At 36.4% G+C, this 17,401-nt stretch overlaps 2 protein-coding genes across 2 annotated transcripts; one reads left to right on the forward strand and one right to left on the reverse strand.

The window, feature by feature from the left end:
• Positions 1-776: 776 nt before the first annotated feature.
• Positions 777-4,391, reverse strand: LOC114732443 (50S ribosomal protein L21, mitochondrial). Its single transcript, XM_028919723.1, has 5 exons — positions 3,900-4,391; positions 3,707-3,787; positions 1,904-2,005; positions 1,540-1,614; positions 777-1,457 (listed from the first exon to the last, which is right to left on the reverse strand). The coding sequence occupies exons 1-5, from the start codon at positions 4,356-4,358 to the stop codon at positions 1,338-1,340; spliced, it is 837 nt and encodes a 278-aa protein (XP_028775556.1). The 5' UTR covers positions 4,359-4,391; the 3' UTR covers positions 777-1,337.
• A 2,557-nt stretch (positions 4,392-6,948) lies between these two features.
• Positions 6,949-17,154, forward strand: LOC114732466 (vesicle-fusing ATPase). Its single transcript, XM_028919747.1, has 21 exons — positions 6,949-7,245; positions 7,491-7,586; positions 7,666-7,747; positions 7,852-7,902; positions 9,297-9,467; positions 9,888-10,042; positions 10,134-10,242; positions 10,434-10,533; positions 10,619-10,674; positions 10,916-10,981; positions 11,066-11,148; positions 11,288-11,421; positions 12,200-12,410; positions 13,382-13,513; positions 13,583-13,643; positions 13,738-13,797; positions 14,055-14,113; positions 14,199-14,286; positions 15,010-15,132; positions 16,207-16,272; positions 16,695-17,154. The coding sequence occupies exons 1-21, from the start codon at positions 7,067-7,069 to the stop codon at positions 16,836-16,838; spliced, it is 2,226 nt and encodes a 741-aa protein (XP_028775580.1). The 5' UTR covers positions 6,949-7,066; the 3' UTR covers positions 16,839-17,154.
• The last annotated feature ends 247 nt before the right edge of the window (positions 17,155-17,401 follow it).

Genomic DNA, 17,401 nt, shown 5'->3' on the forward strand with positions numbered 1-17,401 from the left:
CTCAATGCAGAGAGTGGAAGGAAGGACGTATCTGGATTTCTAGATGGCAGCTAAACATCTAAAAACTTTACAGAAACACATTGGACTAAATTTTGGTGAGAGGCAAATCGTGTGGTTACGAAGAATGAGCGGATCCTACCCACTCTACGTCTCTTCTCCCTTTCTCTCACCAACAAAGGGCATAAAAACTTCACATGAAGATAACATGACGGTACGTATAGAGGCAAAAAAAAAAAAGACTTCATATTTGCAAAATTCCTTGTATTCTCAATGTCTCATATGGAATCTTTCACCCCCAAAAAAAAAAAAGTCTCATTGGAATCTTACAAGCATGGGAAGCTTTGCAGTCGGAAAAAAATGCCCATCAGAAATCTTTCGACTACAACCATTAAGCATTTCATATCAAAATCCTCAGGAAGGGGATTAGTTAAGGTAACCATCTCAGGCACAGCATTTAAATACTTTTCGAGATGTATTTAAAAAAAAAAAAACGAAAATCAACGCTTTTTAGTCCACTGAGCAAAAGGATTAAAACACACGAGCACAAAAGCGGTGTTTCAGATGGCCAAATAAAAGGGATTAGCTTATCATTGCATCAAAATTGTGCTACGGAATATTTATTATTTCTTATTCTTAATATAAAATCCAATTTCTACTTCAAATTAAATTACAAATTAGATTTTATTTTAACGACTGGAGAAAGCATATCTCTATAAACATAACAGATAATATTTCATTTATTATTTTCCATACAAGGGCACAAGAGACCTTTCTCATTTACAACATTTTTCTTCCAACTTAAATGTTCTTCCATTCTGTTTCATTCTATTCTACTTACCAAGCTCTCTAGGCACACAAAACAAAGAATAATTTGACCAGTATGGATCAAGACATTGCTTACCATGTAAACACCACAATGCATCTCAGGGTTTTCTCAATACAGTTTTCTTTCTGCCCTGTATGAGAGATGGAAGACGAAATATGGACAGTTTATTTCTAAAGGTGACTGTCAGTACATGCACGACACATAGTATCATGACTAAATCAACCGTAAAATATAGGAGTTAACATGAGATTTCTATAGACCACAAATCCGGTCTAAGAATCAATAGTGTTCACACATAGAACTAAAATATAACATTGTAGGGAGAAAATTCTGTTGAAACAAACCCATAAAACCTGCCTGCAGAATGGATGCTCAGAATTTCCGTCTAAAGTAACTTTTGAGGTGTAAATGGAGCTTATCCAAAATACATTTATGCTCAATAAATTGCATCACACTGTCAAAACTCGTTGAGATTTCTGGGTTGCCTCAAAAGCAACTGAGTAAACCTTCCTTAAGCAGGAACTGCAACCTTTTCCTGTTTCTTCTTAGCAGCTTTTGAAGGCACTTCAGCCACAATTTTTTCAGGTTTCTCAATTCCTTGAATATCAGTTATCCTTAACTTCGTCAATTCCTGAAGACAATAATACCAGACAGGTTTAACACCCACAATTTGTGACAAAATTAATTGATTGAAGAGTTTCTTTTCAATGTACCTGGCGATGTCCTTTGGTCCTACGGTAATTCTTTCTTCTCTTTTTCTTAAAAATAATCACCTTTGCATCTAATGCCTGAATCGAATCAAATAAAAGAAAATAAGCAAGGTATCTGTTGAGCAAAAATTTTGGATCCACTTAGCTCATATTCGCATACGTTGTTTAGTTCCATTTCATCAAGGTTTCAAGTATCAATCTGGAATGGACGAAATTCAATTGGAATACAGATAACACCAACAAATGGAACAAAGATATCAGTCTATTCAAAATCAATTTCATGCCCATTCCCATCCTCATCCATGAAAATTGATTCTGCATACCAAACTTGCCCAAATTTAATTGAAATGCGGAGTTCCACACTTACATGCTCCTCAACAACAGCATGAACTGCTGCATCTGGCAGGATGGGTCTGCCAACAATTGTCTGACTTTGAGAGCCAAGCAACAGAACTTTATCAAGAATCAACTGCAAAATACCAAAAACGAAGATCACACTTTCAGTATTGCCAACCAAATATTTATTAAGTGGTATTAAAAATTCCATAACATGGGGACATCAAAAAGTGACTACATCAGCAAACTGGATATTTTTTTACCAACAGCAAACTGGATATTGATTAATAAGATAACTAAAATATTTATACACAGGCATATAGTTATTCCACTCTAAAACTAGAATAAGTGGCAGGGATGGTATGGCTGAATAAAAATAATTTGAGCTAAATGATTTCGAGACGTACTTACCGGAATAAGATTAGACACTCATTGATTAATATAACAGCGTCTATTTATAACACTATCATCATCCATCCAAATGCTAGTGTGCTCGTTTTACTTCACCACATTAGTGCATATCACTTCCACAGTTCTACCCAGCACATTAAATTGACACTTTTACAATGTCTATGGCAAAGCTCTCCTCCCAATCATGAAACTTTTTATTTGGGGCAACCTAACTTCTAACGAAGTGCTCATTAGCAACTCATTAAACTTCTGCTTCCAATGCATTGATCTAAAGCTTATTTTCAGCAACTCCTATTATAAGCACATTGCTAGCCTCAGCTTCTACATGATAGATCCACCCTGTTTATCTCCAAGCCTACTTCAGCAAGGTAATTTCACAAATGTTTGAGACAATACAAGTTGAATTCGGCAAACCAATAAAAATTATGGATACCAAATACTTAGTTTGACCAAAATATGTGTTTCACCCACCCATTAATAATATCATTAATGTTAGGTGATCCATAATAAAAATTAGGAAGATTGAGAGAGAAAAGAAGAAATAAGACATTTGATACGATGTCTCCAATGGTGAGAGAATACTACAAGATAAAATAAAGGGAGGAAGCAGAAGTTAAGGGAAAAAAATTGGGAAATGAAGATGAAAAATGACTTTGATGAAAATTAGGTACCTGGTCCAGCCCCAGTTTTGGCATATAAACGGTTCAAAAACTGACTCTATCTTATGGTACATAGTTATATGGATCTTGGAATTTTGCAGAAACATCAGTCTATATGCTCTAACGTAAACTCAACAAAACAATTTTTCTTAAACAATTCTATTAAAGAAAAAAAATCATTTACAGAAAGAATGGCACATGCGCATAGATTACCAATGCACTTCCCAAACTGAAAAGAGGAAGAGTTAAGGCACCACAAGCAATGTCAAGAGATTTCTAACTTCTTATTTGTGTATCCTGTCTTGGCACGTGATGTATTGTATTCCCTATGCTAATTGAAGAGGACTTGTGTCTCAAACAAGCAGGGTGAAAAAGCAATAGGCCAACATCACTTTAACAATCTCATTTCAAACTAAACACCGCCCTATCAGCCCAAAAGAACCGAACATGAAGCAGGACTGGCATGTCACCGTGCCAACCTCATGGAACAGAAGCAATTATGTCATTCCTTATGGTCCATATATCAATGGGTCATACAAAGTGATGGCACAATGAAATTAAAGCAATGCGGATGCTCAGTAAAATTGAAAGACTAGTCACGTGACCCTGCAAACGGAAGTTTAACAAATAGAAATATAAGAATACCAAAAAAAAACAAAAACATAAACACCACAGGATGAGTGCCTTTTGCAAATCACCAAAAAAACTGCAGCGCAATCTCAACAAGTGTTAGTATTTATAAATGCAAGAGTAAGGTGTCCTACCTTATCATTCACTTCGCAAAATTTCAGTCTTTCAGTAAAAATGCTATCGCCGTTGCTTACTTTAAACTGGTGTGATCCGATCTGAACTCCGGCAAATAAATGGATAGGTTAAAAAAAGAACGAAGCACACACATATAAATAACCTAAGCTTCTCATTCAATCAGAACTAGCAAGCCCAGATTGAAAATTTGACCTGAACAACAGCGAAGACTGGCTCGTATGGCTTGAAAACCTGTTCATTCTTGCCAAGAGGTCCTATCACTTTGTACCCAATTGCTTCTGCCTCTGCTTCCTTTTCTTCTGCCGTATACTCTCTATTCCCAGTAGCCCCACTCGACTCCAGGACATCCTCATCATCGCTGCTCTCCCACTCTTCTGCTTCTTCATCTCCATCACTATCGTCTTCGGCTTCTATACCTTTGTTGCTGTCATGATCTTGTGTACTGGAAGAGAAATAGCAGGAGTGGGACCGTTGCCCACACCTGCTATTGGGTCTGGTATCGGTGAGGATGTCAAAGAAGCTTGAAGTGAGGGTGTTCAGAGGTGGGTTTGGCAGGGTGGCCGGGATAGTGAGCGACTGCAGAGATGGATTTGTAGAGAGAAATGCAGATGCCTGGCGCGTTAAAGCTTGCAGACACCGCCTATTCGCCATGTACGCGTTCGAAGCTCGTCTAGGTTTATGGGGTTTTTGAGTCGGTCGTCACTTCATTATTGGTGAGTAAACGCTCAGTCCTTCAAAAAAAAAAAAAACATTAAAAAAAGCACCAAAAACATATTGGGTTGAGATGCGTCCAGCATCCTGAACTATTTTCTCAGATATATTCAGTATCTTAAGGTAATTTTTGATGTATCCAGTGTCTCAAACTAATTAAAACAGTGCATCCATATCTCGAGCTAATAGAAAAGTTAAGTTTGACCGTTACCTTACTGACTCAACCGAAGATTGACCGAAAAATCCTACATGGCAGACACACAGGCATCTAATATGTATTATTTTGATAGGTTAAGGTGTGCTCAGCACCCTGAACTATTTTTTCAGGTACGCCAAGTGTCCTAAAGTAATTTTTAGTACATTCAGTGTTCCGAACTAATTAAAACGGTGTGTCTATATCCCAGGTTAACAAAAAAGTTAAGTTTGATCGTTACTTTGCTGATTCAGTTGAAGGTTGACCGAAAAATCTTACACGGCGAACAAGCAAGCATATGATGTGTATTATCTTGACTAAAGCTCCCGAGACAAGCCTGGTGGCGGCTGGTGTTTTCTTGGGAGGCGATAGTGACATCGACAGGGTGACCAAGGGGAAGTTTACTGTGTTCTACAAAGAGAAAAGCAAATGCAAGTTGGACGAGGAGTTGACAGAGACAGAGACAGAGACGGAAGTGTGTTGTGACGGCGGTTGTAGTTTCAAATCGAAGTGGTGGAAGAAATGAGATAACATGTTAACGAGGAGGATAGGACTAAATGAGTGGTACATATACTAGGATTTAAGAAGGTGGATCGGTGATCCTTCTTTTTTGTTAAGTTTAAAAACTGACAGAAGATAAACGTTAGAAAATGAGAAAATAAATTGAATTTTCAGTCAAAATAATACACATCCGACCCTTGCGTGTCTGTCATGTAGGATTTTTTGGTCAACTTTCAGCTGAGTCAACAAGGTAATAGTCAAACTTAACTTTTCTGTTAGCCTGTGATATGGACGTACCATTTTAATTAGTTTGGGACACTGGATGTACTAAAAATTATTTTAGGACACTGGGCGTATTTGGGAAAATAGTTTGAGCTGTTGGGCATACCTTAACCCAAACATATTTTATGTAACAGCTTTCAAACATGTTTGTAAAATTATTGAGCAGGGACCAAATTTCAACTAAAAAATATTAACCATTAAAAAAATTATTAATTTTTATAAAAATAAATTTGTGACTCACTCCTCAATACCAAATCTCTTCTCTGATGGGGAGGGTGAACATCAACACTACATTCAGGTTAAAGGACCAATGCTACATGGCCTCTAATTCTAAATTTAAGATTAGGTCATTATTTTGCAAAATAAGTTGTATTGATGATCATCTATGAATGATTTATAAATTTTATATAAATAATGTTATGCTTAAGACATAAAAACCTAACATCATCACTCGCGAGAAGAGGCAATGGCAGCGGAAATATTATTTAACTGATTATTTCAGCAATAATTTAATTGAAATTAAAATACTCTTTATCAACCCTAATCAAATTCTCAGACTAATGACTATAGGAAGTGGCCTGTTACTAGAACGACCCATCATGAAAATGCATCTGACCAGAGTTGCCTGAAATATTCTAAGCACATCACAGACTTGAGTCCCAAACAATAACTTTTCCAAATGAAGCTGACGTGGATCGTGGGCCTGATGGGCTTTTGACGGACCAACTCGTCCGTAGGCCGATGACATGGTAAGAAGGGAGGACAGATAGCCTAAAAAATGATGGCCCAACTGTTTTTTATCCCAGACAATCATTCAAGTAACCCCAATTCGCATTTTCCGAAACAAAAGTAACCTCAGTTCGTAACTCGTATTGATGTAAAAGGGAGTAATATGTAGTAGCCTAATTAAAAAAAAAAATGTAATGTGAGCAACAGGCTGGGTCTAGTGGCAGAAGAGACTAATGTCTCACAATACGGTGAATTACAGTTTGAATTTTTGCTAAAAAAAATACTCACATTATGTGACAGTATCTCGAATAGAATTATCTCTAATAAGAGAATTCTTATACTAATACTTACCAAAAAAAAAAAAGAGTGATATGTAATTGTGTTGTCTAATTTGTAATGTAATTTAAATTATAAAAAAAAAAACCAGAGATGGTATCAAAAACAATCTAACAATCAAAAGGATTACTTTTCTCATTATCTTATCTTAAACTGTGAAAACCTATATTCAATGGCATGATCCATTATTTTGTCATGTTGTTCAATATTAAACCCCCATAATCAAGGACAAGATTAGCAATATATACGTTGCCATGTAAGTCCCTGTGTTGATTATCAACGACATATAACTGGGAAATTAACTTAATTATGGTACAAATAGTGCAAAATAAATCTAATAATTTATTTATTTTGAAATCATGACAGACTACTAATATTAATTTGATTTGGAACTAAATATTACAACCAACTTTACTATAAATAAAGCTGGAAATAAATGTAATTCCCATTTTTTTAGAAATACTTTCCTTGCCGGGAGTTCGTCGCACATTTCCGTTTGGTATATCTCTCCCGCGCTGATCCTCCTCATTCTCAGTTCGCATTACCATTACTCTTTTGTTCGTCCTAGATTAGCAGCACTCCATAGATCTCACCGACGATCGGGAAAATGGCGAGTTGGTTCGGGTCCGCCCAGACACCCATGATCGTCACGAACACGCCGTCGCAGGACCTCGCTCTTACCAATCTGGCCTTCTGCTCACCCTCTGATCTTCAGAACTTCGCTGTTCCGGGCTTCAAAAACATCTTCCTCGCTCTGATCGGGGACTCCTTCGTCTTCTCTCTTGCATATCCTTTTCGAATTTGTAGAACACGTCGTTTTTTTGCCCTCTTTTTATTTTGATTGCTTGCCTGACTTTTCCTGAACAATTATGTTTTGTCTCATTTCTGTGATGTAAATACTAATTTGAGAGCATAGATGGGCACTTTGTTGATTTTGCTGTGAATGGATTCTTAGAATTCAACGCCATCGTGCTTTCTGTTGGTTAAAAGAAAAATGCTATCTTACTTCTGTTGCCTTAACTGAGACGCACTTCTCACGGAAACATTAGCAGCGGCCATATTGCACTAAATTCGATTCAGCGTCGGTGTGCCAAAGTTTCTGCTGCTGAGTCGATACCTGTGAGCAGGTTTGTTAGTTAGTTCAGCATTTATTTTGTTTTATGTTTAGCTATGCTGGTTTCTTCTTATCTATATTTGTTGTTTTAGATTTGTTCCACCTGACAATTTCAACCTAGCAATGTTGACCCTTGAGTTGGACTTCATCAAAAAGGGAAGTAAAAGTGAACAGGTGGGTATATTTGAAAATTATGGAAGGCACTGATATTCGTTAGTTTCTCATAAAGTTTTCCCAACCAGAGTGCCTTAGGACTGAAACTATGCTCTGCTTTGTAGATTGATGCAGTTCAGCTGGGTAAGCAGCTCAAAAAGAGATTTGTAAACCAGGTGGGGTTTTTCGGTGAATCACTTGTGTCCATTAATTGGCTAACTTTGGTGTTTTATCAGCTGTCATTTATGGTTTTCTTGACGAGCAAATTGCTTGTTATAATGTTTCTGGCTGTCATTCTGATCTATGGTCGCTAGATGATTATCTCACTACTCTGAGAACTTCCAGATTTCCTTGTCTTGATTAGTCACTGACACACAGCATATATGGGGCCCAAGGGAAAATACCATCTGGTTGTTACTAGCTTTTCGGTTATTATTTGCATGAGCATTTGTTAATCACTAATCAGAAATGACACTTTAGTGAACATATTGCTCCTAAAAGATCATGTTATTTATGTAACAAAACTGCAGCCCTGAATATGGAACCTTGCTGTTTGGGTTTTTATTGTCATTTTGTGTCTTAGTTCTGAAACTCATTGAGTTCAAGCGTGAGTCTCAAGTTAATGAAATTGGACTAAAGAAGGGGTATATAAGTTGAAAGTACTTACAGACTTTATACTGTTAAGGTTTTAGGTCAAAAAGTAGGGTGGATTCCATTCATATAATTTTCTCTCAAGGTCCAACAAAAGATTCTCAATGAACTTTTATGATGTCTGAGGTTTCTTTGAGCCCTACCAATAATTTCAGAATCGATGATTTAACCGAAAAGCAAAAGCATGGAGGTGGTGGCTGTGGTGGATGAAAGCTCCCTTTACCCACTAGAGTATAGGGCTCAATGGTTAGACGTAGTCATGTGAAGATTGTTAGAGTCAGGTATGACTGAGATGTGGAGAAATCCTATATTGGATAAAATTGGGCCAGAGGAATGATGTATGGGTGAAAAGGACCTATAAGCCTGACGCCTTCATTTTTGGGTAAGATTTGATATTGATCTCACTTGTATAGTTCCTCTTAACCAACAAGTAAGATATGATTCGTCTCCTCAGTGTCTAAGGCTACTCTGGCCCTAATGAAAATGCATCTAGAGGCTTTCCTTTTCTGGTAACCCTTTCCAAAGGAGGGTGGGGGGCAAAGGTATCGTTGTATTCAGACTAGTATTGAACAATATATGCATGTAATTGGATTATAGGTAAGCAAAGTAGGCGTTGGCAAAGTGGTAACACATAAAATTGAAACCACCTGAGATGGACTGCAAGTTAAGGACTGTGCCGTTCATTAGTTTATTTGGCCATGATCTTGTTTTGGTGTCTCATATATGTTATTCTGTTGTAAACCTCCGCTCTCTTCTTTTACACCTCTTCAAATTCCTTTCTGAAATCTCAGAAAGTTTGGGTGCATTCTATGTTCTGAGTCCATCTTTTGACGCAGTTTGTGTACTTTTTTTAATTAAAAAAAAAAACAGTTCTATATCAGATGTAGCAGTCTTTAAACGCAGATCTACTTTTATGCAGGTCATGACTGTGGGGCAGAAAGTGTTGTTTGAGTATCATGGAAATAATTATAGTTTCACAGTCAATCAAGCTGCTGTTGAGGGTCAAGAAAAATCTAATTCTCTTGAAAGAGGGATGCTATTGGATGACACATACATTGTATTTGAAACATCACGTGATAGTGGAATAAAGGTGATCCTCTCCTTTGATTGATAGTTTCCCTCTCAGTTGAATGTTTGGCTATCCTTGACAACAGAATAGTCATGCAAAATGCATAATGTTCACATTTTCTGCATGTCAATGAGAAAGTTAGGTTCAGTAATTCAGTATTGACTGTTATTGTCTGTGCTCTTTCTTGTTTGAAGAACATGATTATCTGCACTGCTTAAAAATACTTGGTGAAAGTGTTGAAGATCTGAATAGTCCCTCTTCATTAACTTATGTTGTTTTGGTCGAACTTGTGATCCAAGTAAGGTACTAGCCACTACTTATCAAGATAATGATGTGTTAATAAGTTGATAACATCGTAACGGCACCCTACTGTGTACTGGAATGAATTGTTTCTGGTTAGTTTTGCTGGGACAAATTTATTTATGAATGTTCTCTCTGCAGATTGTCAATCAGCGTGAGGCTGCCACAAGCAACATTTTTAAGCAGAAGGAGTTCAACCTTCAGTCTCTGGGTATTGGGGGTTTGAGTGCAGAATTTGCAGATATATTTCGAAGAGCTTTTGCATCTCGTGTTTTCCCTCCCCATGTGACTTCTAAGTAATAAATCATAGATATTCTACTTCAACCTACTTAATCTGCTACCTTCATGATATAGAATTTTCTTACTTGGAAGCCTTTGAAATTCCAGACTAGGGATCAAGCATGTGAAGGGCATGCTGCTTTATGGACCTCCTGGTACTGGGAAAACTCTTATGGCACGTCAAATTGGAAAAATTTTGAATGGGAAGGAGCCAAAGGTTTGGGAATTACTCCATGTACTTTTATAATGAAGTGGAATGCAATTCTATATGAAATATTATGTATGCAGTCAATATTAGATAGAGACAGAAAATCTCTGTTCATTACTTGTATCTATACCATTAATGTGGTAGCTCCTGCTCTATTTGTCCGACTTCTTGATTAAATTTACATTTTGTATGACCTGAAGATTGTAAATGGTCCGGAAGTCTTGAGTAAATTTGTTGGTGAAACTGAGAAGAATGTAAGGGACCTCTTTGCTGATGCTGAAAGGGATCAGAAGACTCTAGGTAAGTGATATAGACACATTATATGTTTTTCCTACTTCAGATTTCGGATATTCCACTGATCTCAGTCACTGTTTTTAATTTGTAGGGGATGAAAGTGAATTGCATGTTATAATTTTTGATGAAATTGATGCTATTTGCAAGGTATAAGATTTCTCAGCTATTGATCAACATCAATTAAGCTATCACTAGAACATTTCTTTTCATTTGCTCGTGCGTAAATTTGATTATTGGAATATGGTGGTAACATTTCATTCCGGGACCTTGAAAATCTGCATTTAGTTCTCCAAGTGATTCACTGACAAACATTAATGAAGTTATGTTATGATTGAATTGTCTGCTGCTCAAAACAATAAAACATACTTCCTCTGCATATATTTTTCAGTCAAGAGGTTCAACTCGAGATGGCACAGGAGTTCATGACAGCATTGTGAATCAACTTCTCACCAAGGTCAGTAAAGATCATGAATCCTTTCTTGAGATAAATACATGTCATTCTTCATTAAGTAGCTGAATTTATCCACTTGGTTTGCAGATAGATGGTGTGGAGTCTCTGAATAATGTTTTGCTTATTGGAATGACCAACAGAAAAGACATGCTGGATGAAGCTCTTTTGAGGTCTCTCTATCTTCGTTCTCTGCTCCAAAATTTTGCAAAAACTTTTCATGCCAAGTTAAAATAATAAATAATCAACTCATATACTATGTATGAATGTGATGCTTACCATATAGTCAATCATCAATGATTTGTATTGTAGGCCTGGGCGACTAGAAGTCCAAGTTGAGATAAGCCTTCCTGATGAAAATGGCCGACTGCAGATTCTTCAGATTCACACTAACAAGATGAAGGACAATTCTTTTTTATCTCCTGATGTGAATCTTCAAGAGCTTGGTTTGTGTTTTTTGAGACACAAGTCTTTATCTCTATTTCTACTTCTTTTTTTAATGTTAATTATAAATTTGTATTCTTCCACATCGTAGTTACATTAGCGAAACATTTTGTTGAATTTTGGTTTATTTTTTCAAATGGTCTTAACATCAATATTGTTTGTAAAATCTTGATTGACCTTTTTTAAAAGTTCAAATAATTTAGAAAGAGTGGGGAGGCATACAATAAGGAAATCTTTTATCTAAATATAATTGATTGTACAGAAGTTAACTTTTTCAAAGGGTTGTTTTGACTTAAAATAGAATCATTGAAGAAACAAATTTTAAAGTCTAAATATCAAGTTAAGATTACTTGGTTATCTAGTTTTTAGAGTTTGACAGACAGCTTCCCAATGTCTCTGCAAAGATACGTGTAAAGCACAAGTGCATTTTGATTCTTCAAAATGTGATTCTTTGCTGCATAAATTGAACAACTTTAGGTCGTGCTTGATTATTTGCTCACCAAAGCGTTTTTTCACTAATGGTTTCAGTGCTGTGATGTAAAAATATGATTCCCTTTTGAAGGGAGATATGACACAACGATGGTTTATGTTGGTAGCATACTAGCATAATGAATTATAAATTATTAAATGCTGAGGAAACAAAATTTAAAACTGCTAATGTCAAGTTATATACTGATAATTTCGCCAAAGAGGGAGAGAACTCTTATTTGGTTCACATTGGTAAATTTATGGAGATCATGGTGGTTTACGTGGGGGTTTTCTTCTTCTGCTCTTGTGCAGCTGCTCGAACCAAAAACTACAGTGGTGCAGAACTTGAAGGTGTTGTGAAGAGTGCAGTATCATTTGCTTTAAACAGGCAACTTAGTCTAGATGATCTCACCAAGCCAGTGGAGGAAGAGAATATCAAGGTTACAATGGACGATTTTTTGAATGCACTTCAAGAAGTTGTTCCTGCATTTGGAGCTTCAACTGATGATCTTGAAAGATGCAGGTAGTGCTTTTGATTATGGGATTTGAGATTTTCAGCTATGGACAAATTGAGCTGATTCGAGTTGTTTTTCCAGTTAACTATTCTGAAAACTTGCTTCTTAAAAGTTATTATTGAAGACATTTTTTGGGAAAGAAGTTTCTAGGCACTCTTACTTTAGTACTTTGTGCAGTATGACTTAATGACCTGGTAAATCTCTTAAAAGATGGGTAACATATCTCCGTTGTTCTTTGACAATTTATTAAAACCTCTTGGCAGCAATACCTATCAATATCTCTTCTTAGAGTTGAGTATACGGCTGAGAGGAGACAAGGTTCGTTAGGCCTCCTAGCTCCCTGCCTCATTTTTTTTTTAATTATTAGAAAACTAGTCCATATTTTCATTCTTAATAGGTATAATTTTTCCAGATTTCCATAAAAGAACGGCTTGAGGAACCACAAAAAATAAATAATAATTATAATTATTATGATCATGTAATTCCTGGGATTAAATGCATCTTACATCTTGGGGCATATGAAATTTATGAAATGCCTACATCTACAAACTCTTTGGAATTCACTCCTAAAACTTATTATTTCGATCTTTACCACCTCATACTAGCCAGAAAATATGCCATTATTTCTGTTTCACTTTACACCATCGTCATAGCAACTCAGCTCTGTTTTCTCTTACAAATATAGAGCAAGAGAACCCCAGTTCACAACTTTCAAGTTATATAAGTGATTGTCCACAACCTCTCTTCTTTGAACGTGGAACATCATGTAGAGTGATGACCCGAGAGATTCTTGCAGATTTAGTTTATGAAGCCCTTGTATGGTCTGCTACCGATACTGTTGCAACTTGGCTGTTACATTGTCAATTATAGGCTGATATTGATAAATAGCTGTTTAATTTTCAAAAATGGAAGCTTGGGAATCCAGAACAATACATAGCCCAATTAACTTTCTATGTTTCTTCCTTTTTTAAATTTATAGGCTTGGTGGCATGGTGGATTGTGGTGATAGACATAGGCACATTTACCAAAGAGCTATGCTACTTGTGGAGCAAGTTAAAGTGAGTAAAGGAAGCCCAATTATTACTTGTCTTCTGGAAGGCCCTAGTGGCAGGTATGTGAGTTTCCATCTTCATTTGATCTCATAAACAGCTAGTTTCTTAAACTACTTTGTTTGTTACAGTGGTAAAACAGCACTTGCAGCTACTGTTGGCATTGACAGCGATTTCCCATATGTCAAGATTGTAAGCTCTCTTGTTGTTTATTGTAAATTCCAGCATTTACTTCTGTAATTTATAGGATCTTGACCTTTTTATTTTAATTTCTGCGATTGTGTAGGTTTCAGCTGAATCAATGATTGGTCTCCATGAAAGCACTAAATGTGCACAGATTATCAAGGTTAGTCATAATAAAAAATTTGAGTTTTTCTATTAATCCTATTGTGGATTACATAATCTCTAAAGAATTAGTCACTGGCTTCAAAAGTGAGGCTTCAATGCAAGTTATACCGTGTGTAACTTCTAGATTTTTATCATATCTTTAGCCATTTTTAGTTCATAAACTGTGGTGCAGAAATGATGGTTTAGCGTTATCTCCTAGCTTGTTGCCTGATTATGTGAATCCCAAGGCCCTTTACATTCTGGTTTTTTTAACAGGTTTTTGAGGATGCATACAAGTCACCATTGAGCGTTATTATTCTTGATGACATTGAGAGGTAAAATTTGTAATTTTTATTTTGTATTCCTTGGCAATAAATTCTTTAACATGTAACATTATTTTCTTGTTTAATATCGATGCAGATTATTGGAGTATGTGGCTATTGGTCCGCGGTTTTCAAATTTGATTTCTCAGACATTACTAGTCCTGCTAAAACGGCTTCCTCCAAAGGTTTCTATCTGATCTTTTCTTATGGGCTGCCATATGTTTCATTAGTTTCGCTCCTCTCAAGGTTTCCCTACGAGCTTATTTTTTAAGCATATCTGTTCACTAACGTTCTAAAGCAAAAGTACCTGGAATGAGCTCAGGCTCACCTGGATTGGATAGAGGTCCATTGGTTTCAGCCTGCTCTTGTGATTTCGTTGTTGGAAACCTGATCCTTTTCTCTTTCCCACTTTGTTACTATGTTTTCATCACTTTTCAACCGACTTCAAGACATAAACTGTTTTCTAAGTTGTCAAATGCCAATGCTAACTCCAAGTATTAAGATGACAGTTGGCTGGTTGTTATCTTTGGTTCTTTTCTTCTCGAACTCAAATATTTTGTGTTAGCTGCTCGGAGCTGGGTTTTGCCATGTTGAATTTGTGCCTTTAGATCGTTAATATTGTTCTGGTCATCATCATACTTAATGCAAAGCTGTAAACCGTGATGATTCTTCTTTCTGTACATAGTTCATCTCCTCATGGTCAAAAATGAGAATCACCAAATGAAAATCAAATATGAGGACTAAGTCCTGAGATAACCATGTAACAGAAGTTTCAAATGTCTTTCTTGGGCTCTCTATCTCTCTTTCTCTCTCTCTCACACACACACAAACAATGGATGACAATAGTAATTTGTTAATGTTGCCCGACGGTTATTGTTATTAATGTATGTTTTAATTCATGTGGACAGGGGAAAAAGTTGCTGGTTATTGGTACAACAAGTCAACTGATTTTCCTGGACTCAATTGGATTCTGCGATACTTTCTCTGTCACTTACCACGTCCCTACATTGAACACAAATGATGTGAAGAAGGTAGACTTTTTGTTCTTTAACATTGCCGTATTATCTTTGGCTAACAAAGTCTCAACAATAATAGAGGTGGAGCATTCAAGTGTAGATTTTCGAGTGCTTTTAGCATTGTGTATGGAAGAATAACTTCATGTTCATACCAAATACAAATACGACTTAGTTTGTATCTTCTATTTAATGCTAAAATGTTGCTTATAAATGTAAATCTTACAAATTAAAACAAATCATGTAAATTACCCAAATCATCTATCTATTTTCAACAAAATATTAAGCTTCTGATATAACCCTGCTAAATACTACCTCCGGTCCTTAATATAAGAGTTAGATAACTAATTTGGGGAGATTAAAGAAATTAGTTAAGTTAGTTATTTGTAACAAATGTGTGTTGACTTTCTTAAATTACCCTTATTCAATCATATATATTGAAACTACACTTGGATGAAAATACCTTACAATTAATGGAGATATTTTTAAGAACAGATTATAAATTTGGAAGACAAAGTGGATTGGGTTCTTATATTTAGGACCACCAACTAGCCCTTGTATTTAGGACTAGAGGTAGTAGTCACTAAATAAGGCAGAAAAGAGAACAACAGCAGATATAAACGAGGGAAATCCCCACGTTTTGACATTGATACCCCAGAAACCGAATCGGAGTTACAAGTGGCTTCACTGATTCTGGCCAAAACCCTATTCCCCCTCTACAACTCAAAAAGATACTCTAAAGTCTAAACAGCAACAAGTACAGGACATAAAGACTAAACACTGAACAAAAGGATCAACAAAAAACAATGAACCTTCTCTGGCTTTCGAGAGGCTAGGGACTCTCCCTTACCAAACTCAAAAGAAGTCCCAATACTCTCTGTAAGCCACAAAGACAACATAACCCAAAAAATAACTTTCACGCCTCCCTAACATAGCCCCAGTCCCCTAGACTAAGCCAAGAGCGGACTAGTTCATCATTTCTGGTTTCTTACAAGTCTGGAGCCTTAGAATAACTCCTTTCTCTTGTTTCCTTGCATATATGTTTTATTGACACCAGCAGACTTATCTTCTTCTTTTTTCTTTTAATATCAGGTTCTAAGACAGTTGAATGTCTTTGCTGAGGGCGATATTGATGATGCTGCGGAGGCCTTGAATGATGTGAGTTTTATCTTCCCATTGGGGGTGCTCCATTGGTTTAATTTTATCGTGCTAATTTTTCACCACTCATCAAGATGAAGAACAATAATTTTATACGGAGAGTTTGTCTTCTGTAACTGTTCCTGCATACCTACATCCTTTATCCTGTAGAATAAACTGTTAAGGCTTCCGACTCTGATTCTATGTTTTGCTATACCTTGCATTTCATGGTTGCTTTCTTTTTCCTTTCCCTTTTCCCCCAAAAATCTAGCATTCTCTACTTGGTAGTAGACGCTAGGCAGTCGGTTAAATTGCTTGGTTCACCACTTTTGCATTGCGAATTCCGTCGGATATCAGTGGTCACCAAAAGGCATTTATTGCATATGGATATTTTTATGCTCCCTTGTTTCTCATGATCTCGCCCCAAAATTCCTTTTTTTTAGATGCCTATCAAGAAGCTATATACGTTGATTGAGATGGCAGCCCAAGGTGAACATGGTGGATCTGCAGAAGCAATCTATTCTGGCAAAGAGAAGATTGAGCTATCTCACTTCTATGATTGCCTTCAGGATATTGTCCGAGTATGATTTTTGTCGAGTTTCTTCGGTTAGAGATTATAGATCCACCCTCGTTGTGCTGTAATCCTATTATTTTAATCTTGTTTTATTCATTTCTCTTATTCCAACCTTGTTATGTGGGTAGTGTATCTCCATCACCTTACCTTTCACCTGCTGATTTTTCTGGGAGGCTAGAGTTTGCAGTTCTTGCTTTATCACGTTAACTAGGCCTGATTCTGACATTGCGGCCAAATTACAAAATTTTTGTGTATGAGGCTCAATTATTGAATGACTTGATAATTTAGCTTGTAATATTGATTTTTTTCACACAGCATTATTTTCAAAATAGACGTTAGTGTATATCATCTCATCAGTGCGGTAATCAACGTGTGAATTGTAACGGCGAACGTACTAATATTTTGGCACTGCTTATTTATCGTGATGTCTGCAAGTTTCCATCCTCGGTTTAATCAATAACTTGATCAGCAATACATAATTAGCTTGTTGGTATTGGTAATGTTTGGTCAATTAACATTAATCACGTAAACTTTAAATATCTACTGCCGTACTATCACGAGCACAACTGGCGTTTT

The sequence above is a fragment of the Neltuma alba genome, unplaced genomic scaffold (genome assembly GCF_004799145.2).
Source record: "Neltuma alba isolate B1F8T4 unplaced genomic scaffold, ASM479914v2 tig00012912_pilon, whole genome shotgun sequence".
Lineage (NCBI taxonomy): Eukaryota > Viridiplantae > Streptophyta > Magnoliopsida > Fabales > Fabaceae > Neltuma > Neltuma alba.